Here is an 18,464-nt window from a genome sequence, read left to right as displayed (position 1 = left end):
TCAATCAACTTGCATACATACATTTTTTTTATTCACCTGGATAAATTGCTAATTGAAATTCATGGTCTGGAAATGATCTCTTTTTTTTTTGCTTTTGCTTTTCTTTTTACCCGAAAATTCATCATCATAATCGATATTTATCGATTTAAAATCTGCCATTTTCATGATGATGATGGTGATGATGATGAACTATGAACTGCGATCATCGTCATTGATTTCATTGCGTGTCAATTATTCTCCCTCATTTTTTTTATATTTGTAATTCTTGAGAATCCAAACAGAATATAAAAAAAAAATCATTAATCTCACAATAGTGTGGTGTATACACACACAGGCTCAAACTCAAAAAACCAATTTAAAATCATGTTAAGAAACAAAAAAAAAATAAAACAAACACTAACCAGATTGATCCATCCATAAAAAAAACATACACACACTTGCACAAACAAAACCAAAACCAAAAAAAAAATGATCTACAGAATCAGAAACTTATGGAATATAATGCGGAACATTATATTTGTTTAGCCTTTTTCTGCCGCTGTTGTTGTTGTTGTTGTTGTTGTTGTTGTTTGGTCGTTAGTTTTTTTTTGGTTTACTTGGTTTTTGACTGATCACTATCTATTCACTAAATTTGACTTGTTTTGCAAATGCGCAAAACATCCATCATCATCATCATTTGGTTTGTGAATTTCAGTGAATGTTTGTGGACGACAAAAAAAAAATTTTGCCACAAAGATTGTGCATTCGACACCAGCACCACTTTTTTTTTATCATGAACAAATAATTGTCAATCGATTGAATATTTTTTTTTCAATGATAATCTAAATATAAATGTGTGATAATCAATCAGTGATAATTTTTTTTTGTTTCACCATTATCGATTGTAATCAGATATATATATGGTGGTTGTAATCTAAAACCACATAGATCGATCGATTGAAAATCTTTTTCAATCTGCGTCAATTGTGTAATGCGATTTGTGTGTTTAGCTGTACGAAAAAAAAACGACCATCCAACCAACCAACCAACCAGATGTAAGTGAAAAAAAAATTCATTTTATGATGACCATTCTCTTTATGGTGATGATGAAAAACATCAAAAGAATGAAAACAAAACAGCAAAAAAGAAAGAAATAAAAAACATCGTCTTAAATCACCGAATGAATCGAATGAATAAATAAATTAATTAATTTCAAAAAAAACTCCATTCTCCATCAACTGTGCCATATATATTCTCATTTATTATTACGACGACGATTCTTTGTCGGATCGTCTTTGTTGTCGTTTTTTTTTTTTTGGTTTTTGATTCTCTCATTTTTATTGCTACCGCACTGTTGTTGTTGTTGTCTGGAATTCTGTATTCTTGTGTTTTGACTATTCAATTCTTTGTTTTTCATTCGTTTGTCTGTTGTCATTTATAATATAATGATCACGGAACCGAACCACCTACCGTTTGTTGAGAATTTTTTTTTTGTTCAAAGATTTTTTTTTAAAGAATTTTTTGAAATTGAACAAAAAAACTTTTTTTCGTTTCACCATAATTTTATTCATTAAAATTTTATCATTATCATTACATTGTTATTCTCGACAACTACAACAACAACAGCGACAACACGACTAGTTTTTTTTCCACTTCTCTTTCACGAATTCAAGAATCGTGCCCTTATTTTATTCTGGTTGTTTATTTGTTGATTTTCTCTCTTGGTGTTTTTTTGGGTTATGTTTGAATTTTAACAAGTATTGACTTTCCATCTATCTATGTAATAGATCAATGATTAAATTGAATGGCAAAAATTGAATCACGTTTTTTTTTTGCCGATAAACGATCGAACGAAATGATCCATTATCAAGATTCTTGTTTTATACGGAATTCTATTTTTTGATATGATTAATAATTGAATATCCACACACACACACACACACATCTTATTCTGTTTGTTTGTGTGTGTGTGTGTGTGTGGTTAAACGCATGGTTCTTGATCATTGGATGTTTTTCTTTTCGTTTGTCTATGTGTGTGCGTTTGATGTGTCTATTTTGTAATTACAAGTTTTTTTTAGCTCATCACATCATCATCATGATCATGATGATCATGACGATGATTCGTATGACGCCTTTTCTCTAGTTATTCACATCACTTGTGTGCCAGTGTGGATGTACACATTGCATGTGTTGTTGCCAAACGTCATTTTTTTTCTTGATAATTTTTTTGAAAAAAATAACCAACGGCGGCAATGACGACTACCACGACGATGATGGCCACTAGCTAAAATAAAAAAAAAATGTAAACCAGTTTTTTTTCATATTTTCACAACGAAAAAATTTTTTTTTTCATTTTCAAAACATTCACTTTTTCCTCTGGTGAGTAATGAAGGTGGAAAATTTTGTTTTTCCCTTTTTACAATGACCGTCAAACATCATCATCATTATCAATCAATCGATCGTCAGTCATTTGGTTGCCATTTTCGTTTTGTTTGTATGTTGTGATGGTGATGGTGATGGTGATGGTAATGATAATGATCAATTGATCAAGTCGATCAAGTCAATCAACAATTTGGTCAATGTTTTACTGTATCAATTTTTTTTTTGCTGTTTGTTTTTTATTCTGTTTGATATTTCAATATATTGATTATTGATCATTTTGCATATATTCTACCTGTTTTCATTGTTTTTTAATATGCGTGTTTTGTGTTTGTTTTTTTGTTTGTTGTTTACATTATCATGATCGATCGATCGATTGATTTTGATGATGATGATATATCGTTCGTTTGTTTGTTTTTCTTTCTTTCTAGATCATAAAGTTTTTCTTTCGTTTCATTTTAATGATTTATTTATTTATATTCATGTCAAACTTCCTAGCTTGACATTTATTCATTTAAAAATGAAAAAAAAAATTGAATTTATGATCCAGGACATTTATAATAATTAGTAGACGAACACGCGCACACACACAAAAACCGGAAATCCAGCAGCAACAACAACAAAAACCATCTAAATAACAATTATGTTTCCATATGTCTGTGTGTGTGTGTTTGTCGTATATGATCCTAATTCATTCATTCGACCGGATGAATGAAGAATTTTTTTTTTTTTTTTTGGTTGTCATATCGATTATTCTACTTTTCGCTGTTGTTGTTGTTGTTGTCGTCATCGTCAGATGTTTGAGATCATATCATATTTTTTTTCGATGACAATCAACAATGATGTCTATAATGATGTGGTGGTTAGTGGTGGTGGTGGTGGTGGTGGTGGTGGTGGTGGTGTGCATTAGTGGTTGTGGCATTATGATGATGATGATGTCCGGACAGCAACGACAACGACAACAACAAAAACAAAACAAATAAAGGCGTAACATTTGTTTTTTCTTTTTGACAAGTTGTGACAGTTTTGGTGGTGGTAGTAAAAAGAAAAAAACATCGAAATCAATATCAGATCAATCAGAATGGAATGATTTTTTTTTCAAAGTTACACACACACACACACACACACACACGCAGAGAGAATTTGATTCTGGATTCATTTTTTTTTAGTTTTTTTTTCCAGATGCTTTACAATGAATAATTAATCAATTTTCTTGTTTTTTTTTCCATTTTCTATTTTCTGTAATAAACAGATGATGATGATTTTATTTCGTTTCATTTTGACGTTAATGACACAGCCTAGCCATATAATGATGATGTCTACTGATGTTTTTTAAATCAAATTCACAATGAAATTGTACTACTGCTGCTGCTGCTACTGCTGTTACTGAATCACCGCCAAGAAAAGACAAAAGAAAATCATTTTTCCCAGAATGAAAAAAAAAACTTATACGATGATTGTTTAAAGATTGAATTCTGTAGTCTGTACAGCCGTAAACCGAAATCATCATCGACATCATCATAATAATCAAAAACATGGAAACCAAACATAACAATGATGATCATGATGATGTAAAACAAAAACGGATGACTGAATTTTGAAATGTTTTTCTCTCAGTGTGTGTGTGTGTAAGATTTGTGTCTCTTACTTTTTGCCTCTTTTGACTTAATTTTTATTGTTATTATGATCATCATTTCACGCTGGTCTTGGCAAAACTTTACTGATCAAACCACAAAAAAAAAAACTACACACAAATAATTTATTGTTGTCAAGTTTTTTGAAGAAGAACAAGACGAACAGAGAGAGTTGACAAGTCGAATTTATGTTTTTCGCATCTCATTTCACTTCATTTCATTTTTTTTGTTGAACAACATCATTTTTAATCAACAAAAAACAACAACAAACAAACACACACATAGAGACAAAGTTTGCTTCATTTTTTTTGCCCTCGTTTTTTTAAAGTGTTTTCACATGTGTGTTTGGGATTGACAAAATAGAAAAATCTTTCATCAGAGAAAAAATTATTGAACAAAAAAAACCTCCATCCATGGATTGAAAAATTTTTCACTTTTCTTCGTCTGTGTGGCTTTCTACCGCACATTGCACACTTTTTGCTTTGTTTTTTTCATTTTTCTATAAATAATTTATTGTGTGTGAGAGAGAGGAAAAAAATTGAAAACCGAGGATTTTTTTTTCATTTAAATAATTTCAAATCACACCCATACACACACACAGAAAAATGGATTCATCAAATATTGAAGAATCAACAAGTCTAACGACAATGACACCATCGACAAAAGGACATCATCATCATCATCATCATCATTGTCATTGTCAACGATTGACACCAAAATCAATGTTAAATTATCAAAATCAAAATAATAATCGTGAACGACGTATACGATTAATACGTTTAGGTGCCATTTATTATCTAACATGGATCATATTGATCATATTGGCAACATCGATATGGCCTTATATTTATCTATTATTTCCACGACCACAATGTTGGAATCATCGCCAGATTCAAGTGAATCTATCATTAATTGTTGCCATTATAACCAGTGTTATTTCATTATTATTATTGATCATACAATGTTTATGTACAAGAATTAAGACGACAAAATTTCGTCGTAATTTTTGTCGTACAAGTTTTTTTCTATTCACATTGATTGCCATTATAAATTTTATCATTGCCATTTATTTTTTCAACATGTTTAGCTGTTATTTTGATCAACATGATGGTAATGATGGTGATGATGATGATATGATGGCCATCTTGGCTGGTGATTGGTTAACAAATACAACCATACGTTATGATTTGAAAATTGTTGCCGTTATTCATTTGATTTGTTCAATTTTGTCATTTTTTACCGGCATCGGTTTCGCTATTATTCGCCATAATTTTAAATATGTTTTACGTATTGATTTACATTGATCATCATTCGATCGCTTTCTCTTTCTGTAATTTTGTTTTTTGTTTTGCTGTGTATTTTTGGTTGATTTGTAGTTGAAAATAAAAATTGTTTTCTAAAGACAAAAACAAAAACAAACAAAAAAAATCTGTTTACATATTTTATGAATTTTGAAAATAAAATTCTGAGCATGCTCATTGCCATGAGCACATGGTCATTTTTTTTTGTATTACACATATATTGTGTGTGTGTGTTGGAAGAGAGAAAAAAAGAAATCAATTTTGATTCAAATTAATTTTGTTTGTTTGGTTTGGTTTTTCAATCGATTAATTACACAAAAGAAAACAAAATGTATCTAATGTATTATCTGGATGATACAAGCAATAAACGTGTCTATACTATGGCCAAAGTTGATCCATTTGGACGTCCAACATTTTCGGCTCATCCAGGTATATTATGAAGCGAATGTTGTTTGTTTGTTCAGTGCCATAATTTTTGTTCTAAATTTATTTTTTTTTTTGTAGCTCGTTTTTCACCAGATGATCGTTATGCAAATGAAAGAATTATGATTAAAAAACGTTTTGGCCTATTATTAACACAACGAAATGCCGATGGTGGTGGTGGTTCATCACAACAAAATGGATGCACAAAATAATAATTGGACAACCACCACTACTACTACTACTAACAACAATTTGGATTTGATTGATTGCTTATTTATCGGAAATGATGAATTTTTTGAATTTTGAAATTTTTTTTTTTCGCAAATGTCACCACAACATCTTAATGTACACATGTGTGTAACTTGTCGAGTATAAACTGACCAATAAAAAAAAATGCTGACAAATGATTTTTTTTTGTTTATAAACTTTGAATTCCGAAATTAAATTTTTTTTTTGTTCGTTAATCATGGCCGAATTACCACATTTAGGTCAACATTGTTCCATTTGTTCGATTTTGGGTAATAATTTTTTTTGTTGTTTGAAAAATTTTTTTTTTCAAATAATTTCTTTTGAAAACAATCATCATTTAGATTATTTACCAGTCAAATGTGTTGATTGTAATAATTTTTTCTGGTAATTTTTTTTTGATGATTCTAAGATTCTGAAAATGATGATGATTTCTCCATTTGAAATAGCAAAGATCATAGAATTTCACATGAATGTGTGGCAGAAAAACGTTATGAATCCAATCAAGACAATGATCATCGATCAAATGATGATTTTATTAAATGCCATTTTTGCATAGATTCCGTACAAATTACACAATCATCAGTTTGTAATCATTGTATGAAAAGATTTTGTTTAAATCATCGTCATCAAGTGGATCATAAATGTTTGAAACTCATATCGAATCAAATCGATGACAAGAAAATTGATTCAAAAACCGATGAAATATTAGCCAAAATACGGTCGGTATATAAACCGGGAATGAATGTAAAAAATCGTGGTGCCAAAAATAATCCATTAGCATTGAAAGTGGCATTAATGAAATTAAAATCCAAAGCCATTGGTCTTGAATCAACGCCGCAAGAAGAACGTGAATATTTTTATCTTTCATTCATTGCAAATGAAATTGGCTACAATCAACAATGTAAAGAATTTCGTGATGAACCAATATTTCTTTGCCGTGAATGGTCCATTGGTAAATGTGTTGATTGGTTAGCACAGAAATGGTCACTGATCAACAAGAATAATCAATGGAATGCACCAAAATTAATTCTTACTAGTGAACGATTATTAATCGATACGAATGATCAACGAAAATGTTGTGAAAAACAGAAGAATTTCTTTTGTTTTTCTCATCATTTGAAAGATTTATTAGCTGATAATGTCATTTTTTCAACTGATTTATTGATTTTAACATATCTGGAAAATTAAAATCGATTTTTTATATTATTACCACATTTATGAATAGCGTCGAGCACATTGTTTTGAAAAAATTTTGTTTACATTTCATCATCAATCATGGATTCGATCGAAGATAATTTTGAAAATATTGCCCAAAATATTGATCGATTAAAGAATGGAATCGAAAATGATGCTGAAAAATATGATGAATTTCACCAGTATATTCTATCGTCTCGATCAATCATCAAATTCAATGTTTTTATTGAAAAATTATTGATTGAAAAAGAAAAATCATTAAGACGTGATAAAATGATTGCGATTCTTATCGATGTCATTTTTGAATCGGAAAATTTTGAAAATCTTATCATGACAACATCTATCCGGAAACAAACGATGAAATATTCATCATTTGAGTTGGATAAATTTATCAACATTTTGGTATCATTTCCCGAATTGATTGCAAATCTATATGGTCCTGGTTATCCACATAAATTTGAAACAAAAAATTACATTGCCCGACTTTGTCGGGTTTTGCAACAGATTCTTGATGGAATATATCGAGTTGAACAAGCTATGGAATCATTTATTATGCACCATATGCATTGTATTATACGTCGTTTGTGTCTACGTGGTTATCAAGAATTGATTTGGATTCATTTGTTTGAAAATTTATTCAATAAATTAATCGATGATGTTCGATGGATGATCATTACACAACATATTCTATTTTCATATCACCGTGAAGAGGATGATGATGATGGACCAACCATTTCTGAAATGTCTAAATTTTTAGAACCATTATTCAAAATGATATTGCATCATTCATCTAGTCCTAAATCGATGGAAATTTTATTTCCATTCGATTATCTACACAAACATCATGATTCATTATTATCGAAAATTGAATTTCTATTGACAAACAAATTCATTCTCATTTATCATTGTCCATTGGTTGTTTATCAAAATAACAATAATAATAATCGTGATGATCAATTCATCTATAATTTATTGGGCTATTTATTTCGTGCGAATCGCAAGTGGTTCATCAATGCTTCACTAAATGTAATGGATGCATGGTCAAATTCTAATGCATTCAATTATCGTCAATATCAACAGCAATTTTATTTTTGTCGTTTAATGATTTTATTTACAAGATTATTATTATTATCAGAAAATCAAAGCAATGTCAAAGATATGGAAAAAATTATCAAAAAATTACAATCATCAACTTTTATTGGTTCGACAATAAATCTGGCTTGTTCACAGCAAGAATTTCGTAATATTGGCCTCACTACATCAGTCATTCTATTTGATCTTTTCATTCGATTCAATTCTATCGATATTGAATTGCCAAAATTTCCAGAACTTGATGCATTAGAAAATGATGATTGTTGTAAACATTTAAAATATCTTGGTTCATTCGATTTGGATCAATTATTTGATAATGTTCAAAATCAAAACGAAATTTCCACACAATCTATGATGACCAATGATGATGAACAAACAACAACAACCACTGCTACTACTGATGATAATGTTAATATAGTGGATATGATGAAATCAACAACATTTGATAGCGATGATGACGACGATGATGATCTAGAACCATATGATATTTCAAATGATATTCCAATCGGTGATGATGTTCGTTTTACAAAGAAAAATTTGGGCACTTCTTCAATATTGAAAAATCAGAAAAATATTCAAGATATCCTATTGATTGATAGCTCTAAACAGCGGCCCATCTATCTGCAAGATTTGATTGAAGGACTATGTAGTGATGACGAAAAATCTGAATGGAAACAAAAATGTCTACAATCAGCTGAGAAAATAATTCGTGCCAATACTGATCATTATAATCAATTGGATTCGGTATCATTACGTTTGGCAAAAATACTTGTAGATTTAGATAATAATGGTGGTATTGAAAATTTCGATCAATTACGACTGAATTCATTGATTGCACTTTGTGTTGGATCACCAAAAATTGTTGCCAGCTATTTAGCTGATCGTTTCTATGCACCGTATATATCCATCCAGAATCGTTTAGATGTTCTTGCTGTATTGACAAAAGCCAGTGAAGAACTGTGTCAATTACAGCCATTTAAATATAAAGATCATGATAAATTTATCAAACCAATTCCAGAAAACAGTCAGAAACTTTTATCAATCAGTGAAAAGAATCAAAAATTTCAACGTGATTTTTTCACTATCGATACCGATTATAATGATGATGGTGATCGTTCTGAACAGCAAAATTGGAAATCCATAATCGAACAGCGAATAAAATCCAATACAAGATTTATTTCACCAATTTATCATCAAAAACATTCAGAATCATCAACAATGTCATCATCATCGAATCGATTCGTGCCATTTGCAAAATATTTTTTCTTTCCATTATTACGTGATTTTGAAAAAATGGATTTAAAATTGAAAATCAACGATATCGATTCATTCATTGTTGAATCATTAATATTGGCATTGGGCATCCTGTTACAGAATTGTCATCAACATTCACAAACAATGTTAATGTCAAAAGAATTATTGCCATTCATTTATTCTTATCGTAATCATTCGAAAAGGTTCGCTGTTTTTTTGTGTTTGATTACAATTTTAATTTAATTTACTGTTTGCATTTTTTTTTATTCAAAATTCAAACAGCAATGTTCGTTCAGCAATCATTCAAACATTTAAGATTGTCTTACAATCAACACCTGGTCATTATCTTTTAAATGAATTATCAAATCAAATGATTGATTTTAAAATCTGGCTTCAAGGTTTGGATTGATATTGATTTTTTTTTAATTATAAATAATTTGATTTCATTTTCACACAGACATAATCATTGATGATTTAAATCAAAATTGTATGATCAAAGCATATCAAGTGATGATGACATTGGACAAGATGGTCAATCAAATTCAATCACAATTGACACAGCAACAATCATCGGTGAGTATGGTGAAATCAATGTTACATGTGATGATGTGACTTTCGGTTGATAATGAGATTTATTCTTATTCATATGGATTTAATCGATTATATGAAATGTCCTCTTTTGAATCACTATTATGTCTAGTGCGTATAATTTCCATTGGTTTCGATTGATTTCGATGTCTATGATGATGATGGTGATGATGATTTGATTTTTTAATTGTCATTTGTTCATTATTATTGACAACAGGTGATACAGGTGTCGAATTTGAACCACTATTGTTATCATTGTTGTTGTTGTTTGTCGTCGTCGTTGTTGTTGTCATGATTTTTTGAAATTTAATTTTATTTGTAATCAAATCTCTTATTGTTTGTACAATGAAATCGATTGCAACTGCATTGATTGATCAATAATAGTGATTTGTGTGTGTGTGTGTGTATGTGTGTTTTAAATGGGAAAAAAAGAGAGAGAGAAAGAAAGAAAGAAAATAGATTGTGAATAATAAGTTTCGAATAAATTTTGATTCAAATTGAAAAAAAAACATTTCAATGTTGCATCATCTCATATCACATGAAAAATATATGTTGTTCATAATCAAAAATTGAAAGTAAAAAAGAAAGAAAGAAAGAAAATTTATTACAAAAAAAAAAATTTTGAAATATTGGCCCGGTTCGGTTATTGTAGATTACAAAAAAAAATTGAAAATGCAAGTAATAAAAAAAAATACTTTTTTATAAAAAAAATTTTCCCTACAGAATTCCTTTTCATATTCCGGTTTAAAAAAAAATGGTTGATTGATTTGTTTCATTGAATTCTACCCGGTTTAATCGATTGATTGATTGAGAGAGAGAGAGAGAGAGAGAGAGTGAGAGAGAGAGAGGGAAAGCTAGAAAATCACAGATTTTTTTTTTTGGTTTTTTTTCTTTGAATTTATAAATCTCAAAATGTCCAAATCCATCCTATAGTGGTGGAAAATCTGATAAGATAAAGTTTTTGTTTTACTTTTTTTTTGAGAAGAATGAATGAAAAAAAATCACAATCACAATAAAATCAATATATGTTTGCTTGTTGTTTTGTGTAAAATTAAAAAATTTTTTTGAAATTTTTGTTTTGTTGTAAAATTTTGATTTATAAAATTTCATCCATCCACACAAATACTTTGTCTAATAAATTTTTTTTAACGGCTTGCAATCATTAAAATTTTAGCCGATTGGCCATTATTGGTGTTTTCCACACCGGTTACTGTTGTTGTCGATGAAACAGATATCGTCGATGATGATGATGATGATGATGATTGGTTTGATGGCCTTAAATGATTTTGATGATGATGATGAAAAGCCAGATCATTTTTCAATTCATTATCATCATGATTGACCATCAACAATGGTTTATGATTGGTGGTGGTGAATTTTATGGTTCCATTATTTAAATAAGATGGTGCTGATGATGATAGATATAGATCATCAATTTTATCAGCCAATAAACCACATGCTTGATGATGATGATGATGATGACCATTGGTGTAAACACCACCACCATTATTAGGATATCGAATTTGAACCGGAATCGATTTTGTTGTTTTATTCAATATACCATTGATTGGTTTTTCACCTTTTTCTTCGTTAACAATGTTTGAGCCATTAATAAGAGAATTTTGTTTCTCAACCATCGATGACGACAATGTCGACGATGATGATGATGATAATGTCGACGATGATGATGACGATGATGACAATAATTTTCTTTTTGGTGAATTTTTAAATTCATCACCATTATCATTAATCAATGATAATCGGCCAAATTTTATTGTTCGATGTCGTATTGTAGGATCAACAACCGAATGTATTTGTGTTACGATCAAATTGACCGCCACTTGATGATAAATATTTTTTTGTTGTTGTTGTTGTTTTTGTTTGGATGGGATGAAAAAGCATAATATAAGTCATCATCATCATTTTCATCATAATAAAGAAAGAAAAGAAAAGATAAGTAGAGATAAGAGTAGTGTGAAGTGTGTAGCGTGTTTGGTTTTTTTTTATCTGTAGTCAAAATAACATTGGCCTAGATTCTTTATATTTTTTTTTTTTTTTTGGTCTCTGTGCATTTGTTTGTGTGTCAGTATGATTTTTGAAAATTTAACCCTTTTTTTACCACCCCTTTGAAATAACCGGCCAAATTTTTTTTTTTTTTTTTTTGATTATGAACATGCAACATTGTTTGAAATATAGCGAAAAAAATCAATTAATAAAAATTACCTTCATTATCAGGTCCACGTGGTACAACTATATCGGCATATTTTTTTGTCTATATAAATAATCAATCAATCAATAAATGAATTAATCGATTGATTGGGTCATATTCAAACACACTATATACACTTACAGGAAGACAAAATTCTTCAAATGAAGGTTTAACAAAATTCAAATATTGTGCCAACACTAGGCTTAGATCACGATTTCTTTCTTTAACATCACGTATAACACGACGTGATAGTCGTGTATCTGGATCCGTATCGACAAATATTTTCATATGAAACATTTGACGTAATTCAGGAAAATAAAATAACAACAGGCCTTCGAAAAGTATTACGTCAGCCGGATAAATTATCTCTTCTTTGTCGCTGCTATTTTTTTTTAACACAAAAAAAAACAATTTGAATTTTTGTTTTGTTTTGTGATTTTGTATTTCAACAAAAAAAAAACTTACATTTCATTTTCATTATAATTATAGATTGGTACACGAACCATTTTACCATCACAAACATCACGTAATGTACGTACCATCAGATCAACATCAAACGCTGATGGATGATCAAAATTAAACATTCCTTTGTCAACCATTTGACGATCTTCATCGGTTAATTTACGATAAAATGAATCCTGTGAAATACGAACAACACGTTTTTCATGTGATAAATAAATGGATTTTGGATCAATTGGTCCAAGTCGTTTGATGATTTTTGAACATACTGTCGACTATTGTTGATTTTGGATGGATTAAAATTACATTATTGATTCATTTCCGATTGATATCGATTATATACCTTTCCCGATGCTGTACCACCGGCAACACCGATAACAAATGGTTGTTTCTGAAATGAATAACGGATAGGATGAAAACCATCACTGGTTTGTTGTTGACCACCACCTGATGATGATGATGGCAACGATGATGATAGACAATTAGTGAAACAATTGTCCTGATATAATGATTCCGTTCCAGTTGTTTTACTTGATGATGATTGATTTTCATTCGACATGTTTTTGATTTGATTTGATTTGATTTGATTCGATTCAATTCGATTGATTGAAATTGATCAAGGATGATGAAAAGTTGAAAACAAACGTACAGGGATTTTCTTTTATCCTTGCGAAAAAAGAATTCTTCAAATGACGATGAATTAAAATTTGATTTCTCTGAAATTGATATTTACGAGAAAACAAAAATGACGTCAACGAACAAAGGACAACGACTATGGCAATGGCAACAACAACAACAAACAACACAGCTACATCGAATCGACCAATATACAGGTATCAAAAAATAAAACTTGATTTGTTATTGACCACTGATAATGATTTGTTTTCTTTCAATTAAAATCATTGATTAACACTCACCAGGTCTTTTTATTTCTGAATAAAAATAAAAAAAACTTGACGAAACAAAAAAATGAAGAAGAAAAAAGTCAATGTCCAAAATGTGTTGCGCAGTGTGGTGTGACACACACAGTGTGATGATTTTTCTTTATGAAATCAAAGGGAAAAAGTCATCGACGATTGAAGCTGAAGCTTTGATGTGTGATGATGATCGTTGTTTGCCACCGTTGTCTTCGTCGTCGTTGTTGTCGTTGTCGTTGTCGGTTGAGCAAATGATAAAAAGAAGAGAAAACCACGTTGGTTTTTTTTCAACGAGACGATACGTTGTTTATCATCATCATCGTCGTCGTTGTCGTCGTTTAAAAATTTTCATAGAATGAAATGAATGAATAAGCAACATTCAATGATTGTAACAAACGATGATGATGATGATGTTCATTTCCTTTTAGTTATTTTTTTTGTTGTTTTTTATGTGCACGCGTTTTTTTTTTTTGATCATCATCATCATCATCATCATGTTCATGATCAACAAACGAAACGAGAAAAGCAAACAAAAATGAATCCAATTCAAAGACGAAATAACAAAAAAAATAAAAAAAACAGTAACTCATATAATCTTGTTAACCAGACTAGACCAGACCAGACTAGACATGCTTGAGGTGACGATGATGATGATGATGATGGTTAAATGGTGGTGGCAGTGGTATGGATGATCGTCAATTTTTTTGCTGGTGATTATATAGAGTCAGCATGTTTTCTTTGTTCAGTATTTTAGATTTAGATATTGATACAAAACAAAAATGCCGTGGTGTGTGCGTGTGTGTGTGTTTGTGTGGTGACGATTTTTTTTCAATTCAAAAAAAAAACCTCGAGACTTACATATACGGTTATCCATTTTTTTTTCGTTCGTTCGTTCATGCAATATTAATGGTGGCTATATAGCCGAAAATCTATGTGATACTGTGATCCTGGTTGTATTTTACTATGATGAAATTTTGCAATTTTTTTTTTTTTGGTTTTTTGAAAACGTGTGTATCGTTTTTTTGGTATTTAACCAGCAGGATATACGTGTGTGTGTGTGTGTGCATCACATGATGATGTTCTCATTTTTTTTCTGTTGTTGCTAGAAAAACGAGATCATGGATCATTATTATCAATCGATCGATCGATTATAGATTAATCGATTGTTTTTTAATTGATCAAAAATATTTATATGAAATATTAGATGGACAGGAATTCAAAATGATGAATCACTCACTCATCCATTATCGGACAATCTAGTATAAAACAGGCAAAAAAAAAAAATTTTTTGCCTGTTTTCTTCCATAGATAAAGTAATGGTAACATTTTTTTTAAATTTAATTGAGTTATTAAAATATCAATTTTTGAAGCTGAAAAAAAAGAATAAATATTTGAATTGGCATAGCGCGCAGCAGAGAAAAAAATTCGACAATGTTTTCAATCAATGTCGAATTATGGTTATCCGTTTGGTTTTGTTCAGTCGCCGACATCATCATCATTATGATCATTTTTTGCTGATTATCGATGATGATCATGATTGATTGCAGCTGCATGTATGAATGAATGAATGAATGATTATGGTTTAATGTAATAATCTATATCTTTTTTTTCTTATTTCTATCGATTGATCGATAGAAATAAACACACACATAAAGTTTGTCTTTTTGTTTCATGTTGATTTAGTTATCATCATCCTCATTATGAATGAGGAAAATTGATTGCTAAAGAGAGAAAAATTCAGAAAGAGATGATCATGATTCGTTTTCATATCTCGATGATTGCCCATTGTAATGATGATGATGTGATGACAATTGATTACCATCATCATCCATTTTGAATCATTTTGAATTTTTCAACAAATCGATTATTTGGAATTTTTTTTTTTTTTTGATCATTACAAAATTTAGATTTTAGCCAAAATCAGAAGATTTGATGTTTTTTGTTGTTTGTATAATATGTAATTCTTTCACAAAATGTAAAGGAATCAAGTAATGATAAACCATAGAAGAATTGCATCGATCTTAATTAGAATTGACATGAAAAATCAAATGAAAAAAAAGACTAGTGATTTTTTTTTTCATTCTAAATGTCCAAACATATTACATACGGATTCATCATCTGTGATTAAACAACTGTGTGATTACCGTGTCGTTCGTGGTCATCGTCGGCAGATCAACTGGAACAATATTCGGCATGGATGGATGGATGGATGGATGGACATTATTCATCATGATCATCGTTTGGCTAATCAAAATGAATTAGAAATAAAATTGTTGATTTTGTTGTTGTTGTTGTTGTTGAAAATAACCGAAAAAAAAATGTTGAATACAATGTGTGTTTTCTATGGGTGAAATAATGAAAAATTCATTCTGGTTAGATAAATCTGGTCGCAATGTAAATCTTCAGGTGAAATGTGTCAGTTTAAATTCTTCAAATTGTCATAAATGATGATGATGATGATGATGATGATGGATCAGACAAAACAACAACAACAACAACAACAAAAACAATTCTTATTGACACGCGGTTGATATATATAGATAAATATCACACACACACACACACACAGAGAGAGAGAGAGATGGACAAATATTTTATCTTTTTTTTTTGCATAGACATGTGTCATCACTATGTCCTGTCGTCGTCGTCGTCGTCGTTGTCTTAGTCGTCATCATCATTTGACCATAATCATAATAGACAATATATTCAAATGTGTGTGTGTGTGTGTGTGTGTGTCTCGTTTGTTTTCGTTTGTTTTTTGTTTTTTTTTTTTTTTTTTTTGGTTAATTGTATAAGTGAACAATTTTGATAAGAAAACTTTTTTTTTTATTATTAATAATTATGCGATAATAAGATTTTGTCGTTATTATTACCTTAGAGTAGATAAAATCTGTGACATGTTTTCTTGTTTGTTTGATTGTTTTTGGTTTTTGGTTTTGGTTTTTGGTTTTTTCATCCACTTTGTCTTTGGTCTTCAGTTTCGTTGTCAACATTTTTTTTGACATTAATCGCTTCAACGTTTTGTTTTGTTTTTTTCCGATTATTATTCATGGTTATCATTGCGATCCACCTATAGATTTTTTCTAGAATAAAATATTGTTATGGCCATTGAATGATTTGAATATATTCGAAAAAGTTTCCAAATTTTGCTTCATTATAGAGTTGATTATTTCTGAAGGAAGGATTAGACTACTACTTGACCACCACCACCACCACCACCACCACTAGATGGTGGAAAAACTTTTTTTCTTAAATATCACATCCATATAGAAGAAAATAATCAAGTTTTCTTCTTCTTTTTTTCTCCATAGATAATATGATGATGATGATGATGATTTTAGCACATCCCATGGTGGAGCTTAAAACAATAATAAGGGATGGACAGCAGGCGTTCATCATCATGATCATCATAGCTTTCGTTTCTTTAGTTCAGGTTCAAAAAATGTTTCATCATCATCATGAATCGAGAATGTTTTTATATTGTTTTATTTGGGAAAAAAAAGTTTCTGTATTCGATGATTGTTTGTGATAACACAACAAGATTATTTTTCTTCAAAAAAAAATTTGACCACGACTGTCATCGATTTATATCGATATTTGAATATTTTGTTCTTGTCGTTTTTTTGATCATTTTGCCACCCATTTCATCGACATTGTGTGTGTGTGTGTTGGTGTTTGTTTGGTCTTTTTATTTCATGTTTCCACACATCATCATCATCGACCACAGTTTTAACGATAATCGTCGGTCAATTTTTTCTTTGATGATAAATCTTTAGCATGGCCAATCATTATCATCTTGTTGTTGTTGTTGTTGTTGTTGGTGATTTATAACAACAAAAAAAAACCTGATATTCGAATCTTCATCATCATCATCGTAATTATTTCAAGATTAATGCCTGATTATTTCATTTCACTTTGATCATAACCGACTTACCTACCGATAGATCTATAGACCAAAAACCGTCGTGGAGAGATAAACATACAGAAAGAAAGAGAGAGAGAGAGAGAGGAAACATTTGTCGTTTAAATTATCTTCACCTGTTGATTGACCATTTCTTTACCAATTTTTTTTTCTAGTTGTTGATAGATGTTTATACCTACTACGACAACAACAACAGCAACAACGAACGATGAAATCAAAATCTTTTATTAAATCATCATCATCATCATCATTATTGAAAACAAAAACGAATCGTCGATCAAATACATCGGGTAAATTTAATTACCGAAATGATCAAAGTCATCATCATCAAACTAATTTAATAATTACAACAAATACCACAACAACAACAATGTCCAATCATGAGGATAATGATAATCGAATGTATCCACCAATGATGACAATGGCTGCGGAACAAGTTACACAAAAACTTCATCGTAATCGTACTGCATTTACTGAATATCAATTGAATGCATTGGAAAAGGAATTTGAACGTACACATTATCCGGATATATTTGCTAGAGAAAAATTGGCCACAAAAATCAATCTGCCTGAATCACGTATACAGGTATGGTTTTCAAATCGTCGTGCTAAATGGAGACGTGAAGAAAAAATTCGTAATGTTAAATATGATTCAGTATCGAAAGATTTTATCGGAAATACAGTCGATGATGATAAACAACAAAAACAAAATGATCGAACAAAATCTCGATCGAATTCATCCATAGATTTTTCCTATTCAAATTTTGATTCCAAATCACCATCACCGTCTACAATCAAACCGATGATCATCACCACATCATCATCATCATCATCACACGATTCATCGATATATTCGAAAAATCA

The 18,464-nt window shown here is 30.1% G+C and overlaps 4 protein-coding genes across 9 annotated transcripts; all 4 read left to right on the top strand.

The window, feature by feature from the left end:
* The first annotated feature begins 778 nt into the window (after positions 1 to 778).
* Positions 779 to 5,420, top strand: LOC124493143 (uncharacterized). 5 transcript variants are annotated; one of them, XM_075728554.1, is made up of 2 exons: positions 779 to 1,034; positions 3,611 to 5,420. In XM_075728554.1, exon 2 carries the CDS (start codon positions 4,598 to 4,600, stop codon positions 5,294 to 5,296), a length of 699 nt encoding a protein of 232 aa, XP_075584669.1. In that variant the 5' UTR covers positions 779 to 1,034; positions 3,611 to 4,597; the 3' UTR covers positions 5,297 to 5,420. The 5 variants fall into 5 exon arrangements, with proteins under 5 accessions (XP_075584669.1, XP_075584675.1, XP_075584666.1 ...); XM_075728560.1 differs by lacking the exon at positions 779 to 1,034 and adding an exon at positions 2,370 to 2,568; XM_075728551.1 differs by lacking the exon at positions 779 to 1,034 and adding an exon at positions 2,370 to 2,678.
* Positions 5,421 to 5,508: 88 nt separating this feature from the next.
* Nop10 (Nop10 ribonucleoprotein) lies at positions 5,509 to 6,123 on the top strand. The gene is made up of 2 exons (XM_047056220.2): positions 5,509 to 5,722; positions 5,798 to 6,123. The coding sequence occupies exons 1-2, from the start codon at positions 5,623 to 5,625 to the stop codon at positions 5,926 to 5,928; spliced, it is 231 nt and encodes a 76-aa protein (XP_046912176.1). The 5' UTR covers positions 5,509 to 5,622; the 3' UTR covers positions 5,929 to 6,123.
* On the top strand, positions 6,115 to 7,179 carry LOC124493142 (AN1-type zinc finger protein 1). Its single transcript, XM_047056218.2, has 3 exons — positions 6,115 to 6,234; positions 6,307 to 6,349; positions 6,412 to 7,179. Exons 1-3 carry the CDS (start codon positions 6,183 to 6,185, stop codon positions 7,151 to 7,153), a joined length of 837 nt encoding a protein of 278 aa, XP_046912174.1. The 5' UTR covers positions 6,115 to 6,182; the 3' UTR covers positions 7,154 to 7,179.
* Positions 7,180 to 7,182: 3 nt separating this feature from the next.
* On the top strand, positions 7,183 to 17,893 carry LOC124493140 (telomere length regulation protein TEL2 homolog). 2 transcript variants are annotated; one of them, XM_047056216.2, is made up of 4 exons: positions 7,183 to 9,708; positions 9,788 to 9,903; positions 9,963 to 10,078; positions 17,756 to 17,893. In XM_047056216.2, exons 1-4 carry the CDS (start codon positions 7,241 to 7,243, stop codon positions 17,810 to 17,812), a joined length of 2,757 nt encoding a protein of 918 aa, XP_046912172.2. In that variant the 5' UTR covers positions 7,183 to 7,240; the 3' UTR covers positions 17,813 to 17,893. The 2 variants fall into 2 exon arrangements, with proteins under 2 accessions (XP_046912172.2, XP_046912171.1); XM_047056215.2 differs by lacking the exon at positions 17,756 to 17,893 and adding an exon at positions 12,792 to 13,078 and having other exon boundaries at positions 7,241 to 9,708.
* Positions 17,894 to 18,464: the final 571 nt, after the last annotated feature.

Source organism: Dermatophagoides farinae, chromosome 1 (genome assembly GCF_024713945.1).
Source record: "Dermatophagoides farinae isolate YC_2012a chromosome 1, ASM2471394v1, whole genome shotgun sequence".
In the NCBI taxonomy this organism is placed as follows: domain Eukaryota; kingdom Metazoa; phylum Arthropoda; class Arachnida; order Sarcoptiformes; family Pyroglyphidae; genus Dermatophagoides; species Dermatophagoides farinae.
This window is presented reverse-complemented; position numbering and strand designations above follow the sequence as displayed.